At 41.6% G+C, this 24178-nt stretch overlaps 1 protein-coding gene across 1 annotated transcript; it reads right to left on the reverse strand.

Annotated features, from left to right (window-relative positions):
- Nucleotides 1-9671: 9671 nt before the first annotated feature.
- On the reverse strand, nt 9672-23484 carry LOC122777814 (Krueppel-like factor 15). Its single transcript, XM_044039300.1, has 3 exons — nt 23233-23484; nt 19889-21523; nt 9672-12558 (listed from the first exon to the last, which is right to left on the reverse strand). Exons 2-3 carry the CDS (start codon nt 21421-21423, stop codon nt 12390-12392), a joined length of 1704 nt encoding a protein of 567 aa, XP_043895235.1. The 5' UTR covers nt 21424-21523; nt 23233-23484; the 3' UTR covers nt 9672-12389.
- Nucleotides 23485-24178: the final 694 nt, after the last annotated feature.

Here is a 24178-nt window from a genome sequence, read left to right on the forward strand (position 1 = left end):
ACTTCTGCTTTACTACACTTTTTCACATCAAGGCTTCGAAGCTGCTTACATGACATCACTGAGGCTGACTCACATATAGGGCTTTCACGCCGGCACAGCTCTGATTCCCAGACTCAGGAGGTAATTAAGGGTCTTCCTCTCACTCAGAAGTTTGCTGGTTCTTTTTGGCATAGTGCCTTACTATGTTAGTGTTAGGCTAACTGACAATTAGTGTAAGTAATGATTATTATTAGTTGTTAACACCTCAGAAGGAGACTCTGTGGACTATGTTGTTTACAGATGATAATGATATCTGTAGTGAGTGTAGGGTACAGGTGAAGGAGAGCCTGGAGGGGTGGAGGTCTGCACTGGAGAGGAGATACATTTGGTACAGTTAAGATGCAAGGAGTAGAAGTAGCTAAAGTGTTGATACACTATAGAGCTTCCTCCTTAGAGGTGACTGTAGGTGTCAACCAGGAGAAGATGTCATCAGGCGGTATCCAAATCTTCTCCTGGGCCCCAGCTCATCCCCTCCGTCCTATTCCAAAAGCAACAAGAGGGTTTCTTGGCTGCCTCCCCCAACCTACAGACAGATGCCTTCCTCTCCCACCCTGTTATTCCCAGAGCTGTGAGCGTGTTCCACAGAGACTGTGCTGGGAAGCCCCTGCATCCGACCTCAACTGGGAATAGCCAGGCCTGCCATCCTTCGTCTACATTGTTAGACCAGGTCCTGATACTTGGTGGCTTCGATCAGGATGATCTTCTTGGCCTCTTCTGACCAAATGACCGTATCAGGTCTCAGGGTCTAACCTCATCTACCATAATGGTGCTGACTGCAGGAGAACCTTCTTAAATACCTGCAATGAAGCAATGAAGAGTACACAAGAGAGGTGAAGAAGAGGGTGCAGAGAGTTTACCTGCTCGGTTTGTCTTAATATATTAAGATTTGTATGAGACAAGACTGCAGGGCATTGAAGAAACACTGGTCGCAAGAGACACACCATCAGCTGACTGTTGTTGACTTATGTTACCTTACAGCAGTGGTCACCAACGTGGTGCCCTCGGGCACCTGGTAGCCCGCGAGCAGCCAACGAGGTGCCCGTGGGCACATTTCACTTCACCTCACTTGCATGTATCCATATGATCACTGAGTAAAATGTCCTTGATATTGTTTATACAAACTGTGATAATCATTAGGAGTAAGCACTGGAATTAATGTTTATGCAATTCAATGCATAATATTCATCATTTAAATGGTAAATTGCACAAAATAATAAAAATGAATATGGTAGCCCTCCATATTATTCTCTACCCTTCAGGTAGCTCTCAGTCTCAAAAAGGTTGGTGACCCCTGCCTTACAGTACTCTGGTACGCCAAGGAAGGATGCCAAAAAATTTAACGGTATTTTGGTACTGTTCCTAGTGGAAACACAAAAGAATACTTACGGACTTTACCAAACCAAACTTGATGGAAACATGGCTTCAGAATGACGGATATAGAGTAAATGTACCGTCCAGTAATGCCTCAAGATCGCCCCAGTATGAACTGGAAAATGTTAATGGGGAGAGAGACATCTGAACTACATCCATCCACTGTGGCCCAACTGCAGACAAGCAGCAGAAAATGGATTGATAGACTTTAGTTTTTATTTCACACCCACGGCTGCCATCTGTGAACTAGCTTTCACTATATTTTAAAGCACAACTACGATTTATGCTCCTCACTGATGCCACAACAGTGTGTCACATTAGTTAAAAACCGCTTTGAAAGTCTTCAGCCAAGGTCTGGCGGTCACGCTCCAATCCCAACCTCATGAGCTCCTGGCCCCTCTGGCCTTCTGCCCAACGACTGTTAGACAGCAAGAGGTGTTTTTAATGAAGCAGAACCAACGGGTGAAGAGAGAGGGAGAGAGAGAAATGGGGAAAATAGGGAGGAAGAAAATGATTGATTTCTCCTCCACGCTGACGTCACCGGTCAGCGCTTCAAATATAAAACATGTGAGAATATAAAGAGATAGGAGAAGCCGAGGAAAAGAAAAACTATAAAGAGGAAAAGGCACACTGGTGACCAGATGTTTTTTTTACTGAAAACTAGTGAATATGTAGGAGATGCGGTGAAATATCACGTTACATTTGACAGCTTACCAGTTTTCTTTTCAGTCAATGGAAAAAACTTCAATGTCTAGAGGTTTAACAAGGATTTTAAGCACAAAAAAGTGAGCTATGTTTGACTGCAAAGGTGAGTCGTGGGTTTGGCATGTTGCCCTAGGCAGATGAACGCTTAAACTGACAGCCCATTGCTTTGCATGCTACACTTCTTTTCAGCTCCTTTAACTTTAAATTGCAGGTTCTATTGACTCAACGTCAAACCGTAGAGACACATCATCATTATGCTTAACTGCCTCATCGCCTTTAAAGATTATGTTGGATCACGAGACAGAAACATAGATTTACGTGAATGTTTCTGTCCTACATTACATTATGATATTTGTTTTATTGCCTAAGCGGACAAAGAACCCGAGCTGTCGTGTTGAATACTGGTATTTATTTATTTATCACATGGAAAAAAAGGAAATTATGCAATTTAGTTCCATGTAAATATGAAGAATTTCTTGAAAATCTGCATTTTCTTGTTTCAATCTTTGCAGATACAGGCATGTGACCGATAGGATACATAATAATATGTAACACCACCATTTATGTCACTATTTACTGCTCACATACTAAGTGATAGGACCATTTTTTTACACTAATGTGCTAATGCTAGAGCTAAGTCTAGAGCTAACCAGCAGCCAATAGTGTGGCCAACAATTTACTATGTGGTCCAGATTTCTGCCTCACTTTCTGCCTCATCACCCAATCCTGTCCTGGGTGACTTGAGTCTGACTCGATAGGGATGTTTGAAGAATCTCAATGGCGATTGACTTTAGTGACATTGTGTCACACATATTTGTTTCCCTCAACTGAAGGTATTTCAACTGAAGTGTTCAAAGTGAACAACGTGAACTTTACATCCTTGCAGTTGAAGCCATATACTGCAAAGAAATATTTCAGGCTAAAACCCGTTTGGATTTGCATGATTAAGTTTTTGGGTTTTCATTGAGTCTTCGGGAAACCGGAACCATCTCTTAGTTAGGCTGCTATAGACCTAGACTGCTGGGGGAATATCTGTGGTGCACTCACACTCACTCTCTCACACTCAGGGTATGAATATGACTTTTATTATATGTCATTCTGAACAAGGTTAATGAACAAGGTTAATGCTCTGTGTCCTCATCTTGTAGGCTGCAGGATCCAGATCCAGAGAATGAGCTGGGGGGATTTATTTCAAAACTTGAGGTGAAAAGGTGGCATTCTTAGACTCCTGTGGACGGATAAACAACACTGGGACAGTTTACATGAATTGAAAACTGTTTAAGCTGTCTATTTACCACAATATATGCATTTTTTAGCAAACAGGAATATTGTTTACTGGCATACATTTGAAATTATCCTTTTAAGCAAGACTGCATGTAGTGTATTGATAATGAATAGCACCCAACACTAAGGGGTATGATGAAAACAAGAGGGTGCAGAAACCCTGTTACCCAAAACTTGGCACAGTACAGGTATCTATAGTGTTAACATCACCAGGGTAACACGTGGAGGGGGGCAATGTCTTCTGAAAGGAGGGAAGTTCCCTCAACCGATAATCCGTGAACATGTCACAGTAAGAGCAACGCTGGAATGAAGCACAGCCTTCGTGTCCACCCCGTGCTTTGGCTCCTTTGGCTTATGTAAGACATGTGGGTTGTCATAAACTTGGCACCCAGCGGGCTGGTTAGCTTCCTGTTGTTGACATACACGAGAATCCATCACTTCACACTTGAGTGAACCTGCTGTGCATGTGTCTGTGTGCATATACATATGTATACACTTACAACTTACCAACCATTTGTGCACCTGAATGTGCAAGGGTTCTTTTCATGTAAGTCTGTGTGGGTATTTCTTCAGCTTCCAGCTGTGTACCAGTGCAAATGCTGTTGTTGGCATTTTGTGTAAAATCTGAGGCAAGAAACATTGTGTACCTGAGATCTTTTTTTTTTTAACATGCATAATATAGAAGTACAACTAACACATATTACATTTTCTTTGACTACTAGTTAGAAAAATGTCAACGCATTCCAAAAACAAGGAAGAATGTACCACACTAGACAGCTGCAGCAGATAGAAATTCCACATCATCATTAGAAGCACAAACACAAACACAACAGTTCATCGTGATAACTAACTAAATAAATAATGATAATGAAAAGAAAATGCTATTGACATTGAACACAGCTCTAGGAACGCCGACGTCATCGTTGCTTTCATGAACAACGATGTTCTAATTATCTTAAAAGAAAGCTTAAGTGTTGCAATGTGTGAAAATACAGCACACACACACACACACTGGTTTCCATGACTACATTGACTTGTATTCATTTCATGGAGACTCTAACCTTAACCATAACTATTACTGGCCTAACCCTAACCTTATCCTAACCATACATCTTTACCTTAAAATGTGATCATTTACATATGGAGACTTGCTTTTCCCAGAATGGAGACTTGTTTGTTGCCTCACAACATGAGTAACACCTGGAACACACACAGTCGGACAGCCCAAACAAATGACAACCTAACCACAATTCCAATCCTACACTTAACCGGTTCCTCAGAAATGAGCTTCTGCCTCATAAGGACCAGGTTTTGGTCTCCATGGTCCTAACAAGGTCAGTGTTTATGCCAGAAAAGGTCCTAAAGAAGTGCAGGCACGCACACACGCAGATGTATTATTTTTTCCTGACTGTCAGATTTTTCTGATGTCACATACGTGATCTGTTTTTATTCCTATGTTAGCATGTATTATTCAATCACACACACACACACACACACACACACGTCTGAACTTGGCTGAGAGTCAAAGTTACATAACAGGTATCATCTGATCCCACATGTCAAATCCGCACATGGGCTGTTGAAGTTTGCTGCAGGCTAACTTGTGTCTGACCTTCAGATTTGTGTACAGTGTCTGTCTCTTAAACACACTGACACACAGCTGCTCAGAACACCATATCCACACGATATCCCCACAATACAAGTTTTGAAAAAATTCAAATAAATATTTAAACACACACACACACATCTATCTATGGGATTGAAAACAGGGAAACGCAGGTAAATACACAAGTATGAAATAAAAGCATCACAATGCACAACTGGATAGCACTGCAAACTTAAACATATCTGGACAAAAAGCAAACAGAATCTGTGCAACAATTCTGCTCTTCAACTCATGCTGTGTGACTAACTAACAACCATACCTATATTTTTGCTTTTATAGGAAGTAACAGTCTTATAGTCTTCAATTCAGAGTATGCCATTAAACACATTTGTTGTTTTGTTTTGGCTTTGTTTAAGTGTCATGCCCAAGGACACTTCTGCATAAAGACCAGGGGAGCGGGGAATCAAACCCTCCATCTTCAAGTTGAAAGACGACTCATGACTAAAATGTCTCACAATAAACTCAAGCAATATTCAATAAAGATTTATCCCAGTTGAATGAAATTAATTAGCTTCAGTCAGGAGAATTTTAAATAAATCAATCAATTCTTTTTTTTTTATATATAATTTAAACCATCATTTCATTTTTATTTCCTATGTCAACACGCCTGTGTTACTCTACTGGTATTTTATAAGCCCATGATTTGACTCTGCTGTTGCATGTTCATGCATGCTCAGAATGGCATTTAAAGCCAATGGAGTGTAGTTGGTATCCAGATGTGCTGAATTAAATCCTCCTGTTTCATCCCAGAAGGCCCCTGAGACTTGCGCTGCCTCATAAATCAACATGATCTACATGAACATCAGACACTGCACAGCTTACTTGTGCTGTTAGCTGCTCCCTCTCTCGTAGCGGCTACATCTCTGCTTTAACACAATGACTCAGCACACACGCTCAGAGCCAGTATACATCACAAAAAAAGTGAAGGGGGGCTAAGTAATTATGTGAGCTGAGAAAGAGTCTGGCTGAAGGAAGAGCAGAGAATGGGGGTGTAATTTCCATGCAAGCTCTCCATGTGGTACAAATCTTACACTGAAATTCCTCAGGTTTTTTTTTTTCTTTTCGTTTCTTTCAGCTTATTCTTCCCAGTGCAACTTTATGGAAAACTTTGTTCTCTATGCTTCATGTGAATAAAAGCACAGGGACAATATATTTGACTGAGGTAGACCACAATTAAACCAGCATAACATTCAATGTTTGGATTGTTTTAACCTAAAGCCAGGAAAAGTTGCTGCCTACCGGACATGGAAAGTGTTTTTATTGCAGCTCCCTGCAAAAAAAAAAGGGAACAAAGATATTTATTGTTATATCTTTCGCTATATGTTGAAAAGTAAAGGTTAAAAGGCAATAGGCTGATATGAGGCACACGTGCATAATGTTTATTTTTGCTTTTTTAGACTTGCAGGAAAGAATATTTTACTGGATTAGTAAATGAAATTACTGAAATAAATAGATGTTTAAATATACAGTAAGAGGAGGTTTACCATTTACACATGGCACTAAAATGTGTGTTAGCAAAGAGAAATAAGCATACAGGTGTGGGCCAAAAATGTTATAGTTGGACTTTGAAGCACAGAGGACAGAGATGGACATTTAGTGGTGTTATGCTGTGTTCACACCAAATCGCTATAATGTCTGTCGCGCTGCAGAATCACTTTAGTACATTCCGGAAGTCATCATATTTTGGTTGCAAAGCAATTCTTTTCACCATCAACCGTGGGGAATATCAGTTGCTATTGCTTGTGGAAATGTCTGCAGAGAAGAAACTGCCATCATGTATAGTTTCACAGCACCATTTCTCCAGTTAGAGCCTCTTCCAGCGATACTTGACACAACGCAGCCGAGACCACCGAAAAATTCTAGCCTAGCATCAATGTGAGCTAGCGAATTTTCAAATTAGCTGCTTGTCATGCTAAAGTATCACTGGCCTGATCTACTGTAGTTTGTACATTGACTTTGCCACTTGAGAAATGTGCGCCGTGTCTGGTGTGAACGCAGCATTAATCCCCGCTATCAATTGATACTCTGCTCTGCCCTCTTGAGGAAGTATCGTGTAAACGTCAACACAAAAGGTAGTGACGGAGATAACATTTGGGACGGACAGACCTAAAATGGAAGAAAATGAAGTATACATGGGCCTTTACACCGAACACCGGATGAGAGGATCAATACAACATAGTACAAAGCAAAGGCTGCAGCTCTTTAGCCTAGCTTCTTTCCAAAGATAATAGAAACCAACTGCTAGCACAGGTAACGCTAACAAAAGCAGCATGTTAAAAACAATTTCCATAATTTGTACAAGACAACCAAAACCTTAAAACAATATGTGGGTTCATACAGGTTAAGTCTGAGATAATCCTCTATGCGTATCTTGTCATCGCCAGACTGAAAACAGCTGCTGAACCCAAATAAGTGACAGGTAGAGCAAACATCAAAGCTGACTGTTGCTGCCTGTGTAGCAGACATGAAAAGTCATTTTTATCTCAGTTATCAGCAGAAAAATAGACAGGGAACAAAGCTATTGATAGTTATATTGTTATTATAACAATTTCACCATAGTTTCAGGCTATAGTAGAGCTTATATGAGGCACACATGTGTAATTAAGCCACAGCAATTTAGCCCAATAGTACATTTACATAATCCATGTTTGAAATAACATTTTAAAGCACAACCAAGAAAATAACATGCACTTTTATCGGACTTTTAGCGTTTTAAACTTACATTTTTACATGTCATTGACGAGTCAAAGGTTTTGGAACTACATAATGTCCACGAACAAGCAAAAAGGCAGCCGCTCTGTTTAGCTTAGCTTCTTTCCAAAACTAATAGAAAACAACTGCAAGCACAGCTAAAGTCAACTAAACCAGCATGTTTCTGTAATTTGTACAAGACAACCAAAATGTAAAAAACAATGTGTGGGTTCACACAGCTTATGTACAAGAGGATTTTCTATTTCTCCACCATCTTGTCATCGCCAGAATGAAAACAGCTACTGAACCAAAATATTACAGTTTCATGTTGTTATGCCCCCAGTGCAATAACTCACTTCACATTAATATGCAATATTACATTTTCATAGGTCATATGCAGTACTTATTTATTTAAATTTATTCTAACTGGAACATTTTTAAATTATATTGCTTGAATGTAAATGTGCTGACTGGGCGGAGCTCTGTAATTTTGCTTTCTTTCTTTCTTTCTTTTTTAAACAATGACAATAAACCTGTACTACATCAGATACTACGGTAATCGATTTGATTAGAAATAGATTAGATGTTCTTAGACTGATAAAGCTTGTTGCACTGGTTACATTATCTAAATATATTACCTGCATAAAACACTCTGTGAGAATTTATCTTTATGACTTGACTTTGTCCAGCAAGTAGGGGACAGCCCCAAATGTCATATTCACCCCACACACAATTGAAAGATTTCATATTGAACACTTTGAAAGGACTTTGAGAGACAAATGTATTTGCCCTCTTGTGCATTTATAATATATGTCTTATAATGCAACAACAGGCACTTTCTCACAGTGGTGCTGCGGCGCCGTTAAGTGCCTGTAAACAGGAGACCATGATCTGGAATTAGTGGTTTGTGTTGATCTCTTCTCTAATTAGAAAGTCGTAACTGTGTTGCAACACTTTCTTTTTGGGGCAGTAAATACAGCCCACAGTAAGAAAGAGATACAGAGATTTTATTCAGCTTCAATGATGAGAGCCAACTGAGAGTTTAAGGGCAAAAATCGATAATTCTTGCATTTTAAAGCGAAATGTTCAATACTTTAATGTCACACTGAGGTGCTGTGGTTTGAACTGAAAAGTACAATCAGTTGCTATTCATGTAATCCGACAACACGTGGAATTATAATTCAAACTCTGACTTGTTTACCAACACAATGATTGAATTCTACCATGAGAAACACAAGGATGACAGTGTGGGTGAGGAAAAGAGTGGCTTTTTAACCAGTAATACAGAAACACATGTTTTTGTTTAGGAATTTTTATTGTAAATGTGTTTTACATAGTAGAACAAAAGCAAAAAATATACCAGTTTTTAGCAACTCCTATTGTGTTACGTTAACAGAACACATTTGAAAATCACGCTTCACAACATGACAACACCATTTACCATTTACCATGAAACGAGACTTTTAAATGTGTTGCATAAACGTCTGACAAACCGCAAGTTGCTACAGCTTTTTCAATAATATATTTGAATTATCACGTTATGTACACTTTCTTTACATATTTCTTTTTTAAAAATCTTTCACAATTGCAATAATCACTAAAAGAATATTTCTCTTCTCTCTTTAGATGCATATACAGTTATTTACATACATTCATGGGCTCACATAGGACGCCCATTTAGAGAAGTGTTTCTTTTGATTACATGGAAGGAATGCCTGCCAGAGTTAAAACACTAACTCCATACAGCGTACAGGGGTATGTCATTGCAGGTGTCAGCTAATTAAATATTGAAGTGAATTTCAATTCCGAATTTCACGTTCTTTCCTCAAACCATTTCAATACTGAATCACAATATGGCACAGCAGTCCATCTCTGTGCAGTGGACATGTCATGTCCCTCCCATGCCTTTTTTTTCCCCTTTGTTTCATTCAACTCAGATGCAGAGTCACATAATCAAATCTATACATATCAATACAAAGGCAAAAAAAATGATAGAAAAGAGAAAAACACTCACTGTTTCCTTACAGTACAAGACAAAGGCAAGATAACTGGTATGTTCCAAGAACATGGGCAGATATTGGTGAGTTTGGATGACTAATCATTTCCTTTCCTCTCAGTAATATGCTGCATTAAGTGTTATTGTTATTATTGTTAGCGTAAGAGCAGAGACAATGAGAGCAATCCCTTATGAATGCTGTAATGGCTTACAATTCCAGTCGCAACAACACATAGGTAACAAGCATAAACAATTCAAGTTAAATTTGATATGTAAATCATTTAATATCATTCTTCAGCTCCTGAAATTAATATGTGGAATTGCATAATTGCATGAGACCAGGCTTCACTGGGCGCAAACTCCCCCTCTAGGATACAGTAGGTGCAAAACATTCCATATATTAAAGTGAGTCTACATAGATTTTTTTTTTTTTTAAAAAAAGGCCACTGTCTTTTGAAAATCAAGCTTATAATTCATAAGAATTAAAACAGTTTTTCACTGAATTCTGGCGTGACCAGTAGCCTTTGGTGGCTAATGTGAGCTAACATATTTGCTGACTCTACTTCAAATGTTACGTCAGGCTCATTTGTGCTCCCTTTACATACAAAAACACTTACTATTTCCCACTAACTGTCTCACTATGTCCCACCATGCAACAGTCAGACTCAAAACAACGCCATTTTGGCAGGAATCCATTTCAAATCCAGTCTAATCTGCAGCATATATTCCAGGCGATATGTCAGGCAGCTTCTATGGGAAAATGGTGGATAGCTGTGAGGATAACAAGGGGCGACAGAGTTATTTTATCACCACCATTAAATGAGCCTGGGAAACACAAAGACAATGCATTTTGCTTGTGTCGTGATTACTTCATAACAGGTTGAGAATCCAACACTTTTTAATTGGAAGAGGGGAAAGTTTATCAGAAAGTTGAATTTGCCTAGATACTGCAGTTCCTTTAATAATGTCCACTCTGGCTGTTTCTATACTTATATAATATAGTACCATAGTTATAGTAAGTTTGTTAAGTTGTGTGATCCGTGGCTCGATCTCCGTGGTTTTAAAGTGCACAGTGAACCGTGACACGTTAAAACCGGCACTTAGCAGAGCCCTTTCCTGCCATCATGGCGGTGTAAACAAACTTACTTCTCATCTCTCTGAATGGGCAATAAGGACTAAAATGAATTCCAGTTCATTTCAATCAGAACATTATGTCTTTTTAATAGAAAACTGAAGCAGAATTAATACGTGGCAAGAAAAGGGGAAAAAAAACTTGATTTGGCAGTTTGACCCATACAGTTACCAAACGTTCTGTGTCTTTTCATATTAAATTACTGTCGTGTATGATCATTTTTATGGGACATTAAGCAATACATGATTAGGCCTCACATAACAGCACAAAACTTGAGAACAAATGCAATTCATCACAAGTCGAAAGCGGAGCAGCAGACTTGCTTCTACGTATGCTTGTTTTCAAAGTGAGCTTGAAATCTTTTGCAGATTGCCATCAGATTTAGCTGCAACCCAAGTCTGTTTTCATCCAAAAATAAACAGAGGGCCATAAAAACGACAACCATTCTGATAAACAGTCCCCTTCTTCCACCAGATGAGACCAAGAGGGCAGGACTGTACGTGAATGAAGCGAGACATCTCACATTCACCAGTGCAAATTACACATTACAATGATCCGTGTTGGTGAGCGGTAATTCCTCGATGAGCTTTGTTCTTCCAGGGATCGAGTTTGAGGTTACTACGCAGGGTTGGTTTTTATTCACTAACAATACTCAAAGGCAACAAAGAGACCGAATCAAAGCTGAAGGAATGTTGATGCATCGTCTACTCTGCCGTCTATTGATGAAAGGGACATTTCAAGATGATTGGCGGGCCCCAGGCAACATCCCATCATCCCAATGTCAAACCAAAACAAAGCAAGGAAGTGGCTCTACGCCGAGTTTGGAGGTTTGCAAACAAAATAGAAGTGAAGCCATCTTGTAGATCACAAGGCTTATTAATATAATGCTTTTGCTGCTGGCAACAGATACAATTTAAACCAGTGAGAGATACATTATTCCTAATATTACTTTTGAACAACAAGTACAAAGGGGGGAAAAAAACGAGGGTTTTAAATAGTAGTGCCTCCCTATCCCACCCCAAGTCTCACAACACCTCTTACTACATGGCTTTTGAGTCGAACACACACCTCCGTGTTGGAAAGAAAAGATAAAAAAAGAAACAGGCTCTGAACAGCGATTTTCTTCAAATTCCATTAACGATTTGAGCGAGACAAATAAATGTTGTAATATACAAGAAGCTTATTCCACCTGTGAGGGTGTTATGTCAAGTAACAGTTTTTTTCTGCTTTAGTTCAGCTTTTACAGTCTTTTCCTCGCCACCCAATAAATTATCACAGTACCATGAATGTACGTCAACGCATACATACGCGAACAGAAACACACACACAAGCAGAAATGGCCCTGCACACACTCCTTTAAAGGGCGTTTGGACTTTCACCCTCCACCTCTGTCTGTCCTCGCTCTCTCACACACACACGCACACACACACACACACACACACACGCACGCACGCACACGCCCCACCCCCTGCTTAGCGTCAGTCTGTCAGAGTGGGTCAGGAGGGTCAGTTTGCAGAGCGTCCTGTCCTGCTGCTTCGTGGAAAGCGGTGGACTTTGAGGTGTTTCGACAGGTGATCACTGCGGGCAAACTTCTTCTCACACACGATGCACTGGTACGGCTTCACCCCCGAGTGGGAGCGACGGTGCCGGGACAGCTCATCGGACCGGGAGAACCTGTCATGGAGAAAATCTGAGATGTAATGAATCACGTTGATTTCCCAAATCACTGTTAATAAAGTCAATCTCACCAACCCATGAAAACACACAGTTTCTGTCAAGTTTTGAAAATAACAAGCGTAATCTGAGACGTGTGACACTGTTCATGTGTTTTGCCCTTTGTCTCTATGAAGGTAAAGCACCACCCTGTTTTTAGCTCATCACATATGCACTGCACCCTGTTCAGGCTATTCCTGGCCTGAACTGCTTTGGTCTTTACAGGCTTGTGATATCTTGCAGGGTTAAGCAGATGACAGTCCGGTGCCTGTTATACATGTGTGTCTTTTTTCTTGGGAATCTCACTCAAGCTGTTCAAGAATCAGATTAATCTCTATCGCGGATTAGTTTCCAGGCAGATTTCCAGTAGCAGCCGCGGCAGCAGGTTTACGGCATGAAGGTGATAATTCACCGAGATGTAAAGGCGTCACTCGCAGTTATGTCAAACCATTTCCACTCTTGACGCGGATTACACAACCGGCCTATTCATCATTTTAATGGCCCCACAGTAAAAAGAAGATAAGCGACACCGCTTATACTGCCAGGCTGTGGAATGTAAAAAAAGTCAAGAACCTCAAAACAAACACACACTTAAGGTTTTGTCTGCTTCAAAGTGAACTATGAAGCTCTAAGATGAAATTTATGTTTGCACGTTACCGACACAAACGTTAATTGTGTCGGTTATTTAGTAAGAATCAAGTAATCGGTAATCCTAGGCCTCCTAGAAATAACAGTGGTGTTTTCATCAATGTCTCAAGGGTTGTTAGTTCATGCACTTGGAGGAACCAACAATGTAGAGAACAATGTAGATGAACCGAAGAAAATGTTCACGATGACTGAAGAGCAAGTTAAAAATTGCTCTCCAGGATGCCGGCACGCAAGACATGTTCCCTTGTCAACGATAAAGAGGAAACTTCCCGACCAAAGCCGCAGAGGATTCCCCACAAGAGGCAAACACGCTCCATCAAAATGATGGAGGGTAAAAGAAGTGGAGAGAGATAAAAGGAAGAGCTCACGAGCCAGAGCCACCACCTCATCTGTCAGATGGTTGTGTCGCGGCTCAGGCACGTATGGCTGATTTCACTGCAGCAACAGGATGAACACAGATGGAGAACTCTGTGCAGCCGCGATGCCAAATGCATCCCAACGACATTTCATCACTCGCCAGGCGAGAGATCCAAAACATGACCAAAGCAACCGAAGGGCTTTACAGGGTGAACAGGTGGAATATCCTCGTGGTTGAGTCCGTCACCTGATATCAGTGTCTGATCTCAAGTGTCAGCCTGCCGATGAGCGGACTTAAGTCAGGGAAACAAAAACAACCAACAAGAGCTGCGGGACGCCGCAGTGAAGCGTCACCAAGGAAGCCACGGGGTGTCATGTTAAACACGATTTTTTTATGGGTTAACTTTATTTGTCAGTGCCCCATAAAACGGTGAGTCAGTTACCACATAAATAAGTCTATCTTATCTTATCTTAAATGTTGGCACCGCGTGTTTACGAGATCCGCATCCTCCACAAAGCTGTGGCACTTTGATGTCGTGTGCTCCGTGTATTTCATTTCCGAACAGGCTGTCGTTTTAATAAACAAGCACGCGTGACGGTCCAGACGCTGTGTTTCATGTGGCCTGTTGGTAACTTGTTGACAGTGATGCCGTGCACTGTTGACGGAGCGACTAATAAAAGAATTGTTTTCAAATTGCTCCCAGAATGACATCGATTAACACGTTTTGTGTAATAACACAAAGCAGCTTATAAACGTATACATATAAGTGTTCTTCTCACTGTGATTGTTGCACTGCGCACTTATGGTCCGGACCAAAGATCTTTAATCTGTGATAAATTTGGTCTCATCTATTATAGAGCTAATGGCGAGCGCAATCGGTCTATTGGTGGTAATATTAAAATACTGTCATTCATTTTCAAACTCTGCATTAAAAGGGTTGTGAACCTGTAACCAGGTCAAGCAGCTACGAGATGAATCACAACCATAAAACATTTGATTCAGAGGGAAACAATACAAAAGTGAAGGATTCTTCCATTAACCACCGCAGATGTTTGCGCCGCTCAGCCTCGATATAAATACAACTGTTAACTTGTTCTAAAGTGGTATTAGACGGAGTGATGACAATGACGTATTTGGACAGAGCGAATAATGTAATGTAAAACTTGTGTTGTAGTTTCTGTTGATTTCCACTGTTATACTTGTCTTGTTATGAGTGTTTATAGCTTGTTAGATACCAAAATCATGACCGCTCTCTGATAAATGTTATATAACGCTGAAAGATCCCATCTAAGCCTACACAATTTTCATATTTGCTGCATCCAAAAATATCTCTATTACCCAATAGTAGAACCTGAGCCCTTTTTCAGACAAAGAAAAAAAGAAAACCTGGCTATTTCTTTTTTTATGGCTGATTTCCATGTGATTTCCGACAACCTACACCTGAGGATTATGGGTAGAACCTCTGATATCACATACAACTTCTATGGAAGCACATCATTTTATTATTAGTACTACACATAGTGGTTACTATGTCATTTTCTACAGGTGACACGATCCTGGAGGCACGAAACATAGGCTGTGATGCCTTGTATTAGAACGCAGGCTACTGTGATTTTTAGAGTTTAATAATGGTATGATATTATCAGAAATCACATCGGTCTCTTTATGCTGTACTCTGCTCTATGTGGCAGTGCATGCGTTACTCACAGTCACTACACCCTCAAGCTGCATGGTAACAGCATCAAGCTGGGGCATGAAGCACACAATGACTCCAAAACATAGCGAAACATGCATTCAGGACCTGCAACTAGGTAACTGACATCAATCATGCGAGAGGTCTCACTCGCTACAGCTCTACCCCTCCCTCGTTATTTTATTCCAGCCGCTCCCGATGTGACGCGCGTGACGTTTCTGTGTCTTCTTGTTTGTTTGTTTGTCTCAGCTCTGGTGGGCGAGGTCACTGAGTTTATAGCTCCATGTTGATCGCTTGAGAGTGTTTTTCACATGTGGGGTTTTTTTGCCCTTCAAGTCCTCGGGGCAGTTTGGTGTGGCTGCAGCGCGACACATACTCTACTGTACATACAAGCGTGAGCGCTGTGGGAAACACTCACGCGGGTTTTGTTCTGGCATGTCCATAAACTGTGCTCGGCAGGCAACAGAAGCACAGTGAAAACAGCCTGGAAGGGGTTGAATACGCACCTGGAAACTCACAGCCGTACAGTACCTAAGCTCTTTCTTTGTGCTGTCACTGTGTTTACACCGAGGCTCAGTCTTAACTGACATCGCATGCTCAAAGAACAACAACATCAATGCATGACTGCACTAATCAGTGACAGACGTTTGCCGAATACACGCAGAGTTTTGAACATGCAACCATAAAAATTCATTTGACTGGTTTCTCCAGAATTCGAGTTTTGAGCCAGATCTTTTAATGGCTTTTTTTTTTCGTTCTTTTTTTGACAAGTTCTTTGAAGATCAGTCATGTTATAAATTTCCCAGGAGGATCAATAACACATAAAATCTGACGAGAAAGGGAAAGTAGTCCCTTTTCACTCCGTCCCTCGCTTACATTCGCACACAAATGCATTCTCGAGTTACGTTTCAAGTGGTGCATATTGTCTCCCAGATTACGTTTGTTTTGTTTTTTTATCACTAACAGGGAAGTAGTTACAAAAATGGAGGAAGAGGGGCTCAGTGGCGGCGTGAAACAGTGAAACATAGCGGGATGAGGACCGCGTAGCAGATGTTGACGCTATGAGGGGAAAAACCTTGAGGTATTCCATTGTTCCAACTGCATTGTAATTCTGATGGGTTGCAGTTCAACAGTATTGACAATTGTCGTTTTCTTTTCCTCCTGAATGAGAACTTTCTCGAGACAATATCACTTGAGATATATTTTTTTAAAATCAAAGCATGTAATCTAATATTTATCTCAATTGAATGGGACGGTTTATTTGTTTGTTTTGTCAGCTGCATTTAAAATTAAAATAAATACAACCCGGGGCAAGTGGAAAATATTTTTGCCTACTCAGTGTTCACGGGGCTATTGCAAAATGGAATCAAATAATACGACCCTATGAGCCTTCAAGTTAAAATGCTTCAAATGAAACTGCCTGGATTCCAGTTTACTGTGACAAACAATACCTTTTAAGATAAAACTGCTACATTTAGCTGTTTCTGCTAGTAGAAATATCACAATACTAGAGAATAGAGGTTTTAATTGCCTAAATAAATCTTACAACACACAATTTTTTCTTGAAATGTAATTGAGAATCGCAGTTTAGTGGAGTGGGGACATAATTTGTAGGCTGCTTGCGCTCACCTGCCTCAAACTGTGACAGCTCTGTCACCAGCAAACAATGACAATGAACCCATCGGCTGACAAGTACCACAACAAGCCACTGCCCCTACAACACACATTGCCAGTGTTTTTACAGTAAACTGTTCGGGTTTGAGTCCTTTTATGTAACAAAGGTCTCCACGCAGGTCTGACTTTAAATAGCTATGTATTTATGTGTGTTTCTTTCATGTTTTTACACGGTTCTTTGCGTATGCATCCGGCTCTGTACACGGTCTCTACATGACCATGGAACACATTCAAGGATAAAAGAAGAAAAAAACATTTTGGCAAAAGAAGAAATACAACTTTCACTGAGTTATGAGTTAAGCAGGAGTGCGGCCAATGAAAGGGTCTGTGCTCCAGAGGCCAACGCATGCGTCTAAGGTTACAGCGGGTAATGGGTGCCTGACTCCCCAAGCGCACCTCCATTTCCTGGCCCAGAGGGAGAGGAGCAAAGAAAGGGCAACTTTATAACACACTTTTATTGTGGCTCTCGCGTGAGGACAACAGAAGGGCAGTTTTGGGAGAACTGGGAGTATTAGATTTTAGGGTCAGCGGAAGAAAAACATGGTCCTGAGTTTCATAAAAACGTGAACGCATGCCTTTCAAAAAATGCAAAGATACACTTCAGTCATCCCAAAACCTATGTTTCTGATTTAAAAACTGGAAATATGCTTTAGAACTGAGAACAGAACGTATGAATACATTTCTAAGAGTGTAATAAATACAGTATATGCTTCAGATAGTAAGGTGAAGTTATATTCATGGACAAATCACAGCGTGGATGATTCCTGATGTATCATGTCCTCTCAGCATCCAGTGATCAATAAAAGCCTCTACAATACAGCAAGTGCTGCGTGAAATATTCTATTTCATTATTTTCCAACGGTAAAGCAAAGAATCCTGAGCTGCAATCAGCAACGATGGCCTTCCAAAACACGTCACATCATTGGATTCATTCGTACGATTTGAAATAAATGATCAAACTGTGATTTGACTTTTTTCATTTCGTTACAGCTTTGTGCAATTTGCGACCCCAAACTGACCGAAAATACCAAGGTCTGGAAGTAAATCTAGAACAAATTGTACTGTTTACCACTGCACTTTATCCAATCAGGAGCCACTGAGAGGCGGTCCTCTCTGCTCGTGACGTTGGGCTGTTTTTGTCAGTGAACAAACACATTCATGATGTGAAATATGGACGAGGTAGGGCAGTGCTAACAGCAAAAGACCAGATCACTGACAGCAACTTCTTCACTCTCACTGAGAGTGAGTTAACATCGAAACCACTCACATGTCTGTGCAGTTACAAAGTAGTAGCAGAAAGACAAATAAAAACATTCTATCTCAATGTATTTGGCGCTGTATAGGCAACCAGTGCCAGGACGCAGTGACTTCTCCTTCACTGGGAAAACCTCTCTGTGAAGGACAATGGCAAAGATCCTGTATTTACTAAACAATTTCTTTGTCTTCAAGGTCAAAACAAGGGAAATGTGCTATACAGTACAAACGAACATACGTCACGTAACAATGCAAGAAACTGTTTGCACAAGAGCTTGTTCAACTCCCAAACAACTTGATATTACATAGCGTTAACAAACACTTAGGAATAAGCCCTAACACATTGCTTATTAAGAAAGAATGTGTCACATGTGGAGGATTTGAAATGGCTGCAGGTGCAGCGCAGCCACCTCTTACTGTGCTGTTCGAACCATCACTGACCTACCTTCTTGAACTTGACTTAATCTAACATTACCTTTCAATCTTACCATAATTAATCCTTAACCACACTTATGTTAAGGGTTACTAATGTAACCCTCCTGCCACAAACACACACGGGCTATAGCCTATGGTGCGTTGGGCAATACGTGCATCTATAGAGATGAAACCCATTGAGCAACAGGTCAAAAGGTGGCATTCGATAGCAGGGTACATCTACTTTTTTGCAGTTGGCTGAAGACAAATACGGAAGAAGAGAAAAATCCAAGTGAGCCACTCTAAGCCCGGAGAGTCTTAAAATATAAAGTCTTAAAACATAGCATTGAATTAACGAGCTATGAGACTTGCCTAAGGCGAGAACTTAAACTTGATCCTACAATAATCCAGTGAATCTCTACTGCTTAAACGTGCACAGGTGAAGTGGTTGCAGACTGTGTGCAAACACGTGAAAATAACTAACAGGGTACAAAGTCTGAATGGCAACTTCAAACATCGCTCTATCTAATCTGGAACTTTACCATGGTAAGAAAAAAAAAACAGAAAGATAGCGGGACACACTGCCAGTGTGTGTGGGACAAATACATTGAAACTATCTCAGATCGGATGGTAACTTTCCAAAGGTTGGGCCCCTCCATCCGTTAAATATCTTAACTGATCCTTGTAACTTTCTGTAACCTTTTGACAAAACAACGGGGGTAGCATAAAAGATGCTCACTGTTTCAACCAAGGATGGAAACCCTCCAGTATGTTTCAGACACCAGGATAAAGTCAAACTAGACAAGTGAACTCTGTCATAATCCATGATGGATTATTATCTCTACTTGAGTGCCACGGTCTCTTCTTATCTGTATCTGTACTAATAAACGCATGGTTATTTACACGGCGAGCTAATGTTTATCATCGTCTGTGTCGTCAAAGCCTGTGCATATCAAAGTCAGTTATCAATAGCAGTCTTCAGCGTCCACAGTGGAAGTTGATGACCCTGCCTATTGTCTGTAATCTCTTCAATTCCGATAATCACATACAAAAGTTTGCGGGTTGTAGTGCGATTAAATACAATAAACCTACACTAATGCATTCTTTGATTTCTATGCACTTACTGAATCTTAGACCAGAACTAAGTCTACAGGGAGCAACAATGGCCTGATATACCTCAAATGTATCTTTTGATAATGACTGACTTCTCTTTCATTTTATATTTGAATCATTTGATCACACTTGCTCACCTCCATCCACAGCCGGGCCACGTGCAGGCGAAGGGCTTCTCGCCCGTGTGTCTCCTCAGATGGGCTTTAAGATGGCTGCTCTTGGTGTACATCTTGTTACAGCCGGGAAAAGAACACTTGTGCATTTTAATAAGGTCTGCTACTGCGCTCTTCTGGTACCTCTGTGCTGCAGCGAGGACCCCAACAGCCGAACCTCCACCCAACACACCTTCCCCAAGCCCAGTGGGTTTAGCAGCAATAGGAACGGGCGCAATCCGCACAAATTTAGACGAAGAAGCATTTTTGTTTTTATTTGAGCAACCGATGTTTGCCGGGGAAAGCAGCTGAGGTACCAAAGCGAAGGTTTGCCCCTGGATGTTCACCAGGAGCTGGGCAATTTTGATATCCGATGAGGACTGGTTTGACTGAGATTGAGTTTTGTGTGGCTGGGTTTCTTGGGTGACAGCGTCAGATATGGCACTGGGGTTTGGTTCTTGCTTGATTTGTATTGGCTGGATTTGTAAGATGACAGGCACACTGGAGGGACCATTGGTGCCCTCTGATGAGGCCTGCGATAAGCCACAGTCCTCCTGTTTGATCTCATCAACTTGACAACTAGAAGCACTACAACTCGCTATACAACTGGCATCCACTGTTGATAGTGAATTGTCCATTTCTGAAGCACATGGTGAATGTTTGGTCTCTGTGTGGGACAAATATGGAGAGTGGGCTACGGGAACAGTCTGATCTGAGTTCTGTGGCACTGACACCAATTCTCCTGCTAATGTCCTTGAACCTTCAACCTCAGCATCCTCCGATGTTTGTGACATTGCCTCATCGCTCCCCTCCTCTTCTTTCTCCATTGCCACCACCATGTTTTCCTCAAGGAACTCCTCAATCTCTTCCAGGGTGGGCTGAAAGAGAAGCGCCGTAGGATCCTGCAACTCATCAAGGAAAACGGGAAACTCGTAACAGTCCTCTTTGTCCTGCTGCTGGAGGAGACTCAGTCGCTGCTCTCTCTTGGACTCCCAGGTCTGGCCCATAGGTAAAAGGGGGGCAGTGAGAGATGAGGAGGGTGCTGAGGAGACATACAGAGAGGAAGAAATAGAAGCGAGAGAGCTGCTGCTGATGCTGGCATTATGATTTAATGAGGTGGTAAGGGAGTTCTGTGAGAGAAGAATGTCCAGCAGGCTGTCCTGACTCTCTCCTCCTGACGAGGAGCTGTAGCTCCCGCTGCTCCTGCTGCCCCTGCTCTCAAAGCCAGAGTTGAAAATGTGCCGGGAGGCTGGTGATGAGGACTCTGGGCTCGAGCAGAGGGAAGAACGAGGGCTGGAGGAATCACTGAGGTCATCCTCGGAGAGGCGAGGAGAGGAGACCGTCAACCCTTGGTAAGGGTGGTGGTGGTGGTGGTGGTGGTGATAACCGCACGCATCCGTTACCATGATGCCCGACAACACACCACCATTGGCGTGGCGACAGAGGCAGTTGCAGTCAGACCCCAGGGAGCCGGTGTAATACAGGAAGGTCTCCTCACCAAGTGGCAGGTGATCCACCATTCCTGTTGGGATCAATGGCAGCTGACTCTGGTCTGCGCTCAAGATCAAGCTGTTCTACTGGAAATCAAGTGAATGTCGAATGATAACTTCTTTCTTCTTCCTGCAATAGAAGAAAAATGTAACATGTTTATCATTTTTGAAAACAAAAAGACATATTTATGTATATATTTAAATTGGACAGCATGTCAGACAAAAAGAAATGATTTACTTCTGAATAAAAAAAAAACAACATCTCTCCAGTGGCATCCGGTGCGTTCAGGTTCTCGGAATCCTGTGCAACAGCACAGTCACACTGACAGAGTTATTAATCTGAGGGATTAATGTTTAACACAACAGTCTCTAAACGTTCTATGAAAGCACGTCGACCTGCAGACTTACTGAAGATGTATTTTTGGTGTCTCTGCACTACCTGCTGCTTTAGTAAAGGATCTGCGAATGATGGCATTTCAAATGGCAACTCCAGCACGTGTGTGCAGCAGCAACGGATTTGAAAACTGTGTGTGTGTCTGTGTGTGTGTGTGTGTGTATACGCTGCAGCTGCTGCTGGTTCAGCCTTCACACTGACCATGTGGAATCAGAGGTTCCCAGTTTCTCACCACTTGTGACACATGTTTCGCGCTGCCCTGCTTTTCCTCTTGTGGTCTCACAGTTTAGTCTGAAGGATTAAGTAGCTGTCATGGTGCAGGACTTGCAGATATACTAATATTATTCTTATGAGAACAGAATGAAGAGGTGACCCTAAAGAGTTCCTGTGGAGCACCAAGAGGCAAATACTAAAAGATTCAGACTGCGAGAATAAACAACAACAGATTTGAGTGGGATGAGGATTTAGGGACTATTTTTATCCATCAAACAGTGCACCATGGATCTACTTTGCACATGGATTAAAACGAAATGCTACACAGTCTTAACTGCAGTGAGTTGTCTTTGGTGATTAATCATGACAATATGATCTTATTTAATACCTTCAATAAGCCACGTGTTGAGCATCAAATAAGAGAGTGAAAACAAAATGTGTGTGCGCCCTCTAGTGTAAAGCCAAGGAACAGCCCTTTCTTGAGTGTAGTCAGGAGATTCAGATTCATGTGGTCAACACAATTAACTATTTTAATCAGCGATACAATAAACAAGAATATTAAAGTTTGCTGTTTATTAAATGTCCAAGTGCTGCTGTTTCACACCTTCAGTTGAGTACGTATCGATAATATAGAGACTAATAATGGTTATATCTATATATGTTGTAGTATATATACACAAATGTAATATTATGTGCAAAATACGACTCAGATGCCCTGTGCGTGTTTTCCAATGTGATAATATAGCATCATATGACATCGAGGTTCTGCAGCTGCTGCATTCAGGAGACACCTCATGTGGGAAAATAGTTTTGAGAGCACCTTGGCTTGACTAGGTCTTAAATCATTTGCCCTAAAGTAACCCCTCTGACCGTGAAACCCCAGAAAACAGCAGTGCGATGCTCTCCTCCAGTCGTCTCTAATTACAGAGCTTTAATCTGCGGACTGTGACATCCAATTTAATCACAGACATCAACAAGAAAATAAAATGAAATAAAAATAAATGAGCCCGTTTCAATTTTACAACACAATATAGATGTAAACATGTTGTGGTATCCACCTCAGCGGGAATACAGGGGCTTACTTGGAAGGAAGCGGCATCACACGAATAACGCATCCAGTACATTGGAAGCGCGCATGGCACGCTTTTTCAAACTCCCCGATCAAACAAACAGAAAACACACTCCGGCCACTCTCATATCACACCGTGCGCCCCTGCTTCGTCTGCACTCACCTGAAAATGTGTAAAATCCCGCTCCACTGCTTCGAGAGCTGCTGTCTCCAAAGTAGCTGTCAGTGCGTAATCGTGCGTAATGGCAACACAACACAGCACGGTCTTTGCATAACTGTAGGCCTCCACAATCATGCACTCTCTCTCTCTCTCTGTCTCTCTCTCTCTCTAAAACACACACACATACGCGCGCGCGCGCAGCTCGCTGTCATTCACTCTCTCTTTTTCTATCGCTCTCCAAAGAGCTGGTAGTTCACTTAACTGTCACATGATCGGAGCTGAGCACGTTAAAGCAGTCAAATGAGGGGGGTCGGCTCATGAAGGCTCGCCTGCTCGGCACGCAGCAATTGGTTCTCGGTGGACGGGGAAGGAGGGGGGGCGGGGAAATGCGGCCCCGGGGTCGAGCGTCAATGGAAAGAAGAAGTGTATTTATGTGTGCGTGCGTACTACTGAGAAATGATCATAAAGCTGCTTTCAAACTCCAGTGTTAACAGCAGAGGACTTACTGGGCCATTATGTTGATTCTCATTAACACTTTGCAACTTGTACTTCAATCCAATTAGGATTATATGCCATTGAGGGTGTTGTTGTGTTCATTCCAATGCTCTGTGGTAATAGTCAGCATGGGCGAACAGTGCTGTATCACTCAGCCATGTAATTACAAATAGTCAGTGGTGTTGCAACAGGGTAAGCAAAGCAAGCCACAGCTTGGGGGGCCCGAGCTAAGAGGGGGGCCCCCGACAATGGCTGTGTGTCTCAAGTTTGGAAGACACCACACGTAAGATCAGTTGAATGACGTATCAGCATGCATCTGGGAAACAAGTTGCGCTCAATTAGAAGCTGTAGTCTGTGTTCATTGTTGACGGGACTACATGGCTGAGCAGAAGAGAATTGGGCTTGTAACCGGTGGGTTTGCCGGCCCGAGTCCCCACAGCCACGGGGGGTAGCT

This window comes from Solea senegalensis, linkage group LG11, assembly GCF_019176455.1.
Source record: "Solea senegalensis isolate Sse05_10M linkage group LG11, IFAPA_SoseM_1, whole genome shotgun sequence".
Lineage (NCBI taxonomy): Eukaryota > Metazoa > Chordata > Actinopteri > Pleuronectiformes > Soleidae > Solea > Solea senegalensis.